Below are 12,090 nucleotides of genomic sequence, written 5' to 3' on the forward strand. Positions count from 1 at the left end.
CCATCCATACAGCCATACAGCCATCCATTCATGCATTCATTCATTCATTCATTCATTCATTCATTCATTCATTCGTTTATTTATTCGTTCGATCGTTCGTTCGTTCATTCATTCTTTCATTAATTCATTTTAACTTGATTTGTTTTAGCTTCAACCACGCTGTCCATGACACACAGCTCAGCTATACGTGCTGCCCAATTAGAACTAACTGTGTTAAGTGGTAAATGATTAGTGACCTCATTAAGTTGTATCAAATCACCTTGTGTGACAGACTTTACCAGGATTCGAACCCAAAACCTAAGTTAATTACGTTTAATTGTTTAACCACAATACAACAGATCGAGACCGGTTTCATTTATTTATCTGTCTCTCTGCCTGCCTTATTGCCCTCAACCTCTGTTTGTTTGTTTGTTTGTTTGTTTGTTTGTTTGTTTATTTATTTTATTATTTATTTAATTGTTTATTATTATTATTTGTTTTTATTTGTTTGTTTATTTATTTATTTATTTATTTTAGAGTGCACAGAAACATCGATTGTACCTGCCATCCAGCGTATGTGAAAAACAACCGCCATAAAACATGCAAGACCTCAACAGTTTAAATTACTAGGAAGTCTAGAGCCAGCTAGTGGCCATTGAATAGTCTATTATCTGCGGCTATAAAACGTGCGGGTAGCGGTAACGAGGAAGTCATTTCGCTCAACACAGAACCATGGACGGACCGGTATTGCAGATCGGCGTTATTTGTTTCATACTTCACGGAATGGTGTCCGGAGTTCCGCCCGAGTACCTCCAAAAAAGAAAACACATCATAGACACAGAGGAACGGCAGCGCCTTGGGGGAACTTTGGTGTTGAACGCGAAGGAACAAAAAGTGAACGCTGTGTTAATGGCAGCGAAACGGAAAGAGATCGAATTATCCCGAGATACAGGGAAGATCTTCCCGCCTGCCATCAGCTTCTTCCAGGCCAAGAAGTTGATCGATCACAGTGCGGTGTTTAGTATTATTAAACGAATGCCAAAAGGTAAGAACACATAGCGTAGACGAATTTTAATTAGACATACAGGAGCTAAGGCTGAGGTAACCCCTATAGAAATCCTCTTTCTGAACCGAGAACGAGTCAAATGGTTGATTGACTTACACTGCGACTGTAACATATTAATACTAATGGGCGGCTTAACCTAAATATGTACCCTCTTTGTGAACCTCCACCCTTTTCATTGCGACTGTGACGTTTTAATACTAATGGGCGGCTCAACCTAAATATGTACCCTCTTTGTGAACCTCCACCCCTTTCATTGCGACTGTGACGTATTTGAACATTATTACTGAGCTTTATTTTTGTATTTCTGCTTTATTTGCTTCTTTGGTAATACATTTTATACAAATTAAAAAAGAAAATATTTGTATTATGTAATAGAATAAATTGGCCATAACTGCCTGTATTTATTGATTTAATTCCAAATAGTCCCTCAATCCCCCCCTCAATCCCCCCCCCCGTATCCTTTTACATCCCATGACACCCTCCCCCTTTAGCGTCACTTCGTAATTGTTGAATGGTCCCATTTTTTAAAAGGGCATCTGTTCATAAATACCATAATTGTGAAGTCTCTAAGGCGGCTTTATAGAGTTTTGACATGTTCTAATGAACAACTTGGAACAGACCACGACAGTACCTAGTCTGACACAAGGGGTGGGGGTGGTGGGCAGTATAAAAATAACTAGTAACATAGAATCTTCTTCGGGTAGAAAAAGACCCGACACTTTTAAAACTTAAAAAAGAGAACTTTTTCTTATTTTTCTGGGAATGGAACAGCCCCCTTGCCACCCCTTTAGGTACGGCCCTGGAGTCTCGTGGATGAAATGTAAACTAGTGATTAACCATGAAAGCTTGTTATGTCGAATAGCTTTCATATTAGTATACATATTCAATTATACAGTCCAATCTGTGTTAATCGGTCACTACAGAGACAATCAAAAGAGCGTAGTTTTTAGACAGGTAGCTGCTTAAAACAGGTCGGGCGGAACGTAGCCAAGTGGTAAAGCGCTCGCCTGACGCGCGGTCGGTCTACGGGGGGGGGGGGGGGGGGGCTAATGTGTATCACGACGGGTATATCAAAGTTATGGTATGTGCTATCCTGTCCGTGGGGTGGTTTTACTGATGGAAAAATGTGGCAGATTTTCTCTCTAAGAGTATATGTCATAATTACCAAATGTTTGACATCTAATAGCCGATGATTAATAAATCAATGTGCTCTAGTGGTGTCGTTAAACAAAACAAACTTTAATTGTAATACAGGTAATTTTGTACTGTATTATATGATTTGTGGGAATGAAAAGGTGGCCCATAAAGACACCCGGCTGGTTAATTAAGGTGACCGCTGGAGCAGGTTTGACTGTATATCTATTTAACAGTATAATTATGTCAACACGCCTGGAGAAGACTTAGTGTAGTTCTCTCACACAACAGGGTCAAACAGCCGGGTGACTATTTATATAGGTTAAATTAGCATTAAAAATTATTTTTCTCGTGAGCCCTCACCTTGCATCTACGCATAGCGTTTTAATTCCGGCTCGACATATTAGTATAACGATCGAGTGTGGAAAGAAAAATCATTGAATTAGAAATGTAATCTTCTGATGGTCACGAATGAAAATATGAGCCCCCTTTCTCACCGTTTAAGTCTCTGAGTCTTTCTCTCTCTCTCTCTCGCTGACCCCCCTCCCTCCTCTCTCTCTCTCTCTCTCTCTCTCTCTCTCTCTCTCTCTCTCTCTCTCTCTCTCTCTCTCTCTCTCTCTCTCTCGCTGACCCCCCCCTCCTCTCCTCTCTCTCTCTCTCTCTCTCTCTCTCTCTCTCTCGCTGACCCCCCTCCTCCTCTCTCTCTCTCTCTCTCTCTCTCTCTCTCTCTCTCTCTCTCTCTCTCTCTCTCTCTCTCTCTCTCTCTCTCTGCTTCGCTCGACTAAGTGTCGATATAGCCCATATGCCAAATGGCCGTAGTAGTCTAAACTGTGTCGAGGTAACGGTAACCCCCCCCACACACACACACACACACACACCACCTGACTAAACCGGTCACAATAACGCATACAGAATTACATAAAAATTATTTATTTATTTAATTTGGTAGTCCCGAAAGTAAAATACGAATCTGAAGCCAGGTGTCACATATAATTTGCAATAACACAATATGGCATATTGCTAAACTTCACATTATTACCAGTTTACAGCAGAACACAACCATTTGCAGATAACAAAATAAGAAAGAACATCTGCTCGCTTTTCACCAATGGTCAAGAAGTTAGTTCACATCAGGGTCGTGCTTAGTGTACAATAACTGGACCGTTTAAAATGAAAGAATATAATAATGTCACACAATGTCGGGAGTACCGCGGACCGTAGCAATAAGTTGATATTTATCCCCATTTTGGTGCATTCTAGTGTTGTTGTTTTTTTGACAATCGAGGCAAAGAGGCACTTTTTGTATCTATCCGAGTTACGTTCATGCATGTTACAGACATTGCCACGTTTGACGAAAGTCGGTGTTTTCAGACTGAAACGTTTTTAGTGCAGGAGATCGCTTCAAAGTGCTATAAAAATGTCCGAAATGGCAAATATTCGTAGTACCTGCTTATTTTGTTTTTTAAAGTGTTGCTTCTGACTATATGCCAAAATACCTGTTGGGGAACACTGGCCTCGGTGGCGTCGTGGTTAAGCCATCGGACATAAGGCTGGTAGTTACAGGGTTCGCAGCCTGGTACCGACTCCCACCCAGAGCAAGTTTTAACGGGTAGGTGTAAGACCACTACACCCTCTTCTATCTCACTAACCACTAACAATTAACCCACTGTCCTGGATAGACATCTCAGATAGCTGAGGTGTGAGCCCAGGCCAGCGTGCTTGAGCCTAAATTGGATATAAGCACGAAAATAAAATTGAAACGAAAAATGTCGGGAACATGGTCAAATGACGTCATCATTATGGTCGCTTCAGTTTTGATAGTTTGCGATAGTGACTTCATTCTCTTCAGTTGTTTGACATTTTAAACCTCTAGAAAGTTCAAAAAGGTTATAATACAGTTTGAAAATAACATTTATTAATTTCTGGATATTAATACGTTTTAAGACAGTTGAATACGGATTTTTCGAGGCCAATAATACCATACTCATTTTATAAACATTTGTTTATATTGTATCCATACACAAAATAAACAAGTGATAATATTCGTGTCAAAAGTATATTTTAAAAGATATCTAGCTATATATGTAAATAACGTTATTTCAAACATCCCCTCATATGCAGGCATATAATACTACCACACACATGCACACACGCACACACACACACACGCGCGCGCACACACACACACACACACATTTTAAAAGCAAAGCATAGGCCCCTATCATCGTTTCCAGTGTGCTACCGTACCACAAGAGGTCTTACTCTTACTCTGGTATATGAAGCCCTTGTACAGATCTTATCGCAAACGTCTTGAAATGGTTGAACGATCAACATCATCTTCAGAATGAGTTGACAGTTGTTGTTAATCAGATGAGTGATGTACAAACCATGCATCATACAAATCATGCATGGAGTATATGTAAATCTGCAACGTCTATTGTGAATCTTACCAGCTTCTTGCTTTGGTGTCATTTTGTTCTTTAGGTACAAAACAATCAGTATATTCTTGAGAACTTTGTTTGGAAATAGATAGTAATATGCATGAATGAATGAATGTTTAACGACACCCCAGCACGAAAAATACATCGGCTATTGGGTCAGTAAAATGCAGTCATAGCATTGATTAATCCGATTTAGAATTGCAACATGTAGGTGCATATTATGTATATTTCAATATGCTTTACTGATTGCATACACCACAGCACATGTTTTAAGTTTCTAATGAAACATTCAGTGCACTTCCATCGGGTCGTTTTGCATGCACATCTAGTTCCACATCCACGTAAACTCTTGCAGTCACACTGCGGTCTTTGGGGATCACAGGTAGGGTATTGTACATAGAAACTCAGGACAGGCTTTATTATTAAAAGACCATAGTCACCCTCTGAAGTAGATACAGTTTGTTAATTGTGTCCACTGATGAACCATATTCCGGCTTGGTAGGTAACTAGTTTTGGGTGCTGTAGTAGGGTATCCTGAATGGATGGAATGGTTTTAATTCCAGACAAGATAACACCTTCTTTGCTTCGGCAACATGTTCCAGATCACTGGTGTGATCATACAAATTAACTGTGAAGCGTTCCAGTAGTGGAGAGCATTTGCATCTACTTCTGTGTAAAGCAAAGGTCTTTTTACCTTTTGTAAAGAAAGCAGAGGTAGAGGTCACACCTGTCTTTTTACCTTTTCTAAAGAAAGCAGAGGTAGGGGTCACACCTGTCTTTTTGCCTTTCTAAAGAAAGCAGAGGTAGGGGTCACACCTGTCTTTTTGCCTTTTCTAAAGAAAGCAGAGGTAGGGGTCACACCTGTCTTTTTACCTTTTGTAAAGAAAGCAGAGGTAGGGTCACACCTGTCTTTTTACCTTTTGTAAAGAAAGCAGAGGTAGGGGTCACACCTGTCTTTTTACCTTTTGTAAAGAAAGCAGAGGTAGGGGTCACACCTGTCTTTTTACCTTTTGTAAAGAAAGCAGAGATAGAGGTCACACCTGTCTTTTTACCTTTTGTAAAGAAAGCAGAGGTAGGGGTCACACCTGTCTTTTTACCTTTTCTAAAGAAAGCAGAGGTAGGGGTCACACCTGTCTTTTTACCTTTTGTAAAGAAAGCAGAGGTAGGGTCACACCTGTCTTTTTACCTTTTGTAAAGAAAGCAGAGGTAGGGGTCACACCTGTCTTTTTACCTTTTTCTAAAGAAAGCAGAGGTAGGGGTCACACCTGTCTTTTGACCTTTTCTAAAGAAAGCAGAGGTAGGGTTCACACCTGTCTTTTTACTTTTCTAAAGAAAGCAGAGGTAGGGGTCACACCTGTCTTTTTACATGTTTCTAAAGAAATCAGAGGTAGAGGTCACACCTGTCTTTTTACCTTTTCTAAAGAAAGAAGAGGTAGGGGTCACACCTGTCTTTTTACCTATTCTAAAGAAAGCAGAGGTAGGGGTCACACCTGTCTTTTTACCTTTTGTAAAGAAAGCAGAGGTAGGGGTCACACCTGTCTTTTTACATTTTGTAAAGAAAGCAGAGATAGGGGTCACACCTGTCTTTTTACCTTTTGTAAAGAAAGCAGAGGTAGAGGTCACACCTGTCCTTTTACCTTTTGTAAAGAAAGCAGAGGTAGGGGTCACACCTGTCCTTTTACCTTTTCTAAAGAAAGCAGAGGTAGAAGTCACACCTGTCTTTTTACCTTTTCTAAAGAAAGCAGAGGTAGGGGTCACACCTGTCTTTTTGCCTTTCTAAAGAAAGCAGAGGTAGGGGTCACACCTGTCTTTTTGCCTTTTCTAAAGAAAGCAGAGGTAGGGGTAACATATGTCTTTTTACCTTTTCTAATGAAAGCAGAGGTAGAGGACACACCTGTCTTTTTACCTTTTCTAAAGAAAGCAGAGGTAGGGGTCACACCTGTCTTTTTACTTTTCTAAAGAAAGCAGAGGTAGGGGTCACATCTGTCTTTTTACTTTTCTAAAGAAAGCAGAGGTAGGGGTCACACCTGTCTTTTTACCTTTTGTAAAGAAAGCAGAGGTAGGGGTCACACCTGTCTTTTTACCTTTTGTAAAGAAAGCAGAGGTAGGGGTCACACCTGTCTTTTTACCTTTTGTAAAGAAAGCAGAGGTAGGGTCACACCTGTCTTTTTACCTTTTCTAAAGAAAGAAGAGGTAGGGGTCACATCCTGTAAGGCTGTGGAAGAGAAGCAGGACCAGGTATTTATCTTTACCCAGGACGTTATTATACCACTGATATGTTGGTGTGTAAAGCATTAACCAAAGATGAGATGAATGGTGAAAGCGCCGTATTTGCATTACGATATGGGACTACTAGACAGGGTCGGGCTCAATGCTTTCTGTCAGTTGAGTAGATTTCGATTTCATCCGAGCACGGGATATTCGGAGAACGTGCAGAATCTGTCGGGTTATCATTCCCCATGTGGGTTCATACACTCAGGAGACACCCATAATCGCACATTATAATGTGATGCCAACCACGTTGATGTGGTATGGGACACACACAAGACGAACAGCAATCAAAGAATTCACAAGAAAAAACCCCGAGGAAACGATATTCAAGGAGGTAGGCACTGTGGTATATAATATTTGACACCCTGGGTAAAAAGGAACCCTGATCTTGCCTCTCTCCAAAAGGCATCATAGGATGTGACATTCCTTTGCTTTCTTTGGAAAAAAGTAAACTGACAGCCTGGGGTGCATGGAACTGCTACTCGGGTGTGACCTTTGTTTTTACATACATCGCGCTCAACTCTTACATCAATGCAGATACAGACGATCCACACTTCCAGCTTCACAATTATCAAGCTCATCGACCTGAAGCATGTTAACGAAGCAAGAGAGGTGTTGTACTTCCACAATGAAAACCTTTTCATTCACCCAGGATGTCCTACTGCAGCACTCAAAAACAAGTTGTCTACCAATCTGATATATGACTCACTAGTGAACAGTGTTAACAAAATGCATCCACTCCAGAGAGGTTGGGATAATGGACTTTTGATAAAGACACCCAGAACTGGGTTCCTGTGTGTGATACTCTTCATGTGGCCTCCAAGACCTGCAGTAAATTGGTTAAGTGGGTGTCTTTCCGTTACATCTAATTATCGATTGGTTTTTAAAAAATACATTAACCGTATAATAAATGACGCTTCGGGTACAATTTTTAATTGGGACGCACGAGTGCTTATTAAATCATTTGTTTAAAATTACATGACCGTGCTTCTATTTATTTGCGTCTGTTCAGTATTGATATTAAATGAAGTATAGTATTTATTTGCATTAACTAATACCAACTAAAATGTCTCCCATTTGTTTTGCACTTGTTTAAAATGTTTTGGGTCGGCTTAGTAATGATATAACGCGAAGTGTAATGGGGGTATTATATTAACGCGTTAATATTAAACACGGATGAAATTAACATTAATCAAACATTCACATTAAAACATTCAAACTATTCCGAAAGTATTATTCAGTAAATTGTTCATTAGGAAATTAATATTTTCTAATACTTGTTATATATCTTGTTTCTGTTCTAATATTGATATAATATTAATGGAATGAAATGAGGATTAATCCAAATGGAGGTAACAGTCAGGGGATTAGCGATGCACTCGTCAATTTCTACTATTTATTTTATTTATTTTCATGGAAGTGAATCGTTAAGTGTTTATATCCAATTAAGGTTCAAGCACGCTGTCCTGGGCACACACCTCAGCTATCTGGGCTGTCTGTCCAGGACAGTGGGTTAGTGGTTAGTGAGAACGAAGAGGGTGTAGTGGTCTTACACCTTCCCACTGAGTCGTGAAAACTAGCTCTGTGTGGGAGCCAGTACCGGGCTGCGAATCCAGTACCTACACATGTACTAGCCTTATGTCCGATAGCTTAACCACGATACCACCGAGGCCGGTGGCAATAGATGTGCATGCTGTAGTGAAGTACTCAGAAATGTATTCTTTACTGTGACAGTGAAAACTCCATGTCTGTACAGTGGCATATAAAATCAGCAAAGCATATTGCAATTCCTGCCTTCTTAAAGAACACAATGATACTAAAGCGAGGAGATGGTAACTCACAATATACTTTTGTTTTCCTCAATACTCTGTCTCTGTCTCTCGTTCCTGTTATAAACTCCCATTTTGTGATGTTTTGAATTATATAATTGCATTCCTTGCCCCTAAAATGTCACGTTAGACTTCCACAAAATTGGGATCCTAGGTGGCCCAGGCGCTGAGATATTGTTACTACATGTAATAGGTTTTTGCATGGCGGCCATCTTGGATTTCCAACATATTGACGGAATTTGTTGCTTTTGCGCGGAACGTGCACCCCATTTTGCTTTGCTGCTTGAAATATTTAATAAAAACGGTCGCCATTTTTATGACGTCATTTTATCATGTTTCCCCACAGGAATTCTGGGGGTAATTTTCACATGCGAGATAGTCAGGACATTTACTATCAGTATCAAGAAGTACCAAAATAACCTGGTAGTACGGTAGTTGCCACTGGATCCCCAAAATGAGGCTCATCAGTGTGCACGCCTAAATATACTTTCTTTGTTGTTGTTCTCTTTTAACAGAGAGAGAGAGAGACACAGAGAGAGAGAGAGAGAGAGAGAGAGAGAGAGAGAGAGAGAGAGAGAGAGAGAGAGAGAGAGAGAGAGAGAGGAGAGAGAGAGAGAGAGAGACAGACAGACAGACAGAGAGAGAGAGAGAGAGAGAGAGAGAGAGAGAGAGAGAGAGAGAGAGAGAGAGAGAGAGAGAGAGAGAGAGAGAGAGAGAGAGAGAGAGAGAGATTGGTTTACCATTGTTCATATTATGTTAATAATGCGTATAATTCAGTAAATCAGATTGTTTTCTAATGCAGGCGGAGCACTACACACACACGATTCGTCTATCACCAGTTTGGACTGGTTAGTGACAAATGTCACTTACCGACCCCACTGTTACATGTGTTACACAGAGAGTGGAGATGTCATGTTTTACTTCTACGCCAAACCACCGACTAATACAGGTAATTTGTTAATGAGAGGTCGCCGGATCTATCCCCCTTGATGAACTCAGGATTTTCCCCCATACCTCCCAGTGCCTAATGACTGGTACATCAAAGACTGTGTAATGTCTATGGAAAAGAGTATATAACAATTATCTGGCTGTTTAACGATATGAGTAGCCTATATTACAGCAACGGGTTTCCTCTCTCTCTCTCTCTCTCTCTCTCTCTCTCTCTCTCTCTCTCTCTCTCTCTCTCTCTCTCTCTCTCTCTCTCTCTCTCTCTCTCTCTCTCTCTCTCTCTCTCTCTCTCTCTCATAAATATTTAAATAACCATGTTAGACACCAAATAACCGTAATTTATAATGAGTTGAGTTGTCATTATACATATTTTCACAGCCGTCGAGTTGGGCAACTTTCTTCTGGCAGTTGGTAGTCTGACCCTTGCATTAAAAGTGCTTCGTTATTTTTAATACAAATTAAACGTGGTCTGCAACACCATGTCTTTCCTTATTATTATTTTTTTTTTTCTCTCAGTATAATACTAAAGTAGGTTAAGTACAACCCTGTGTTGACGTCACTTGTTTGTTGTGTATAATGTTACATATTACAGTGTGTTATGTTTTATGTTCGAACTTCGTCTCCAGTGTTTACAGGGCGAGGCGTAGTTCAGTGGTAAAGCGCTCGCTTGATGCGCGGTCGGTTTGGGATCGATCCCCGTCAGTGCTATTTCTCGCTCCAGCCAGTGCACCACGACTGGTATGTGCTATCCTGTCTATGGGATGGTGCATATAAAAGATCCCTTGCTGCTAATCGAAAAGAGTAGCCCATGAAGTAGCGACAGCGGGTTTCCTCCCTCAATATCTGTATGGTCCTTAACCATAATTATGTCCGACGCCATATAACCGTAAATAAAATGTGTTGAGTACGTCGTTAAATAAAACATTTCCTTCCATTGTTTACATACGTACGTTTCAGACTGTCACTGGAAGACCGTCGCTTCACAACGCCAAGCGTCCGGAGATGCCGATCGTTTTGACCAACAGTAAGTTTAAAGACAATATCCCGAGTTGGTTCCCATTGTTAAGATGTTGCCGACCAACGGAGTCGTTTTAATGGTTAAAATCTCTCTCTCTCTCTCTCTCTCTCTCTCTCTCTCTCTCTCTCTCTCTCTCTCTCTCTCTCTCTCTCTCTCTCTCTCTCTCTCTCTCTCTCTCTCTCTCACACACACACACACACACACACACATATGTTAAAAAAAACCCAGCGACCATGTTCTGAGGTATCTATAAAACATTCCGTTCCTCTATCAGATTAGTTAGAAACATCTCCATCATCGTGGACGACCCCAGCTCTGCGTACCCGACGGTGGACGCCGTGTGGAAGAAGTTCGTCAAGTATTTCCAGGCTGTGAACGGCCTGCTGAACCACGCCCCGGTCTTCAGGGACTACTGGCGCCAGGCCCTGGAGGAGTTCAGACACGACAACGTCCAGTACCTGGAAGTCAGAGCACTTTTACCAACGGTAAGACTCGAACATAGGCCTACGAGACAGTACCTGGAAGTGTGAGCACTTTTACCGACTGTAAGACTCGAATATAGGCCTACGAGACTACCTGGAAGTGTGAACACTTTTACCAACGGTAAGACTCGAATATAGGCCTACGAGACTACCTGGAAGTGTGAGCACTTTTACCGACGGTAAGACTCGAACATAGGCCTACAAGACAGTACCTGGAAGTGTGAGCACTTTTACCGACGGTAAGACTCGAATATAGGCCTACGAGATTACCTGGAAGTGTGAACACTTTTACCGACGGTAAGACTCGAACATAGGCCTACGAGACTACCTGGAAGTGTGAGCACTTTTACCGACGCTAAGACGCATAGGCCTACGAGACAGTACCTGGAAGTGTGAAACTTTTACCGACGGTAAGACTCGAACATAGGCCTACGAGACTACCTAGAAGTGTGAGCACTTTTACCGACGGTAAGACTCGAACATATGCCTACAAGACAGTACCTGGAAGTGTGAGCACTTTTACCGACGGTAAGACTCGAATATAGGCCTACAAGACCACCTGGAAGTGTGAGCACTTTTACCGACGGTAAGACTCGAACATAGGCCTACGAGACCACCTGGAAGTGTGAGCACTTTTACCGACGGTAAGACTCGAACATAGGCCTACAAGACAGTACCTGGAAGTGTGAGCACTTTTACTGACGGTAAGACTCGAACATATGCCTACAAGACAGTACCTGGAAGTGTGAGCACTTTTACCGACGGTAAGACTCGAATATAGGCCTACGAGACCACCTGGAAGTGTGAGCACTTTTACCGACGGTAAGACTCGAATATAGGCCTACGAGACCACCTGGAAGTGTGAGCACTTTTACCGACGGTAAGACTCGAACATAGGCCTACAAGACAGTACCTGGAAGTG

The 12,090-nt window shown here is 41.4% G+C and overlaps 1 protein-coding gene across 2 annotated transcripts in view; it reads left to right on the forward strand.

Moving 5' to 3' along the window:
• Positions 1-12,090, forward strand: part of LOC121381005 (adenosine deaminase AGSA-like) — a 33,870-nt gene that overhangs the window by 9,472 nt on the left and 12,308 nt on the right. For both annotated transcript variants that reach the window (XM_041510077.1, XM_041510078.1), the window contains exons 2-5: positions 517-1,024; positions 9,523-9,669; positions 10,626-10,692; positions 10,961-11,171. In XM_041510077.1, the coding sequence (XP_041366011.1) occupies positions 712-1,024; positions 9,523-9,669; positions 10,626-10,692; positions 10,961-11,171 (738 nt within the window). In that variant the 5' untranslated portion in view covers positions 517-711. The remainder of the gene's footprint in view (positions 1-516; positions 1,025-9,522; positions 9,670-10,625; positions 10,693-10,960; positions 11,172-12,090) is intronic.

The sequence above is a fragment of the Gigantopelta aegis genome, chromosome 9 (genome assembly GCF_016097555.1).
Source record: "Gigantopelta aegis isolate Gae_Host chromosome 9, Gae_host_genome, whole genome shotgun sequence".
Taxonomy (NCBI): Eukaryota; Metazoa; Mollusca; class Gastropoda; order Neomphalida; family Peltospiridae; genus Gigantopelta; species Gigantopelta aegis.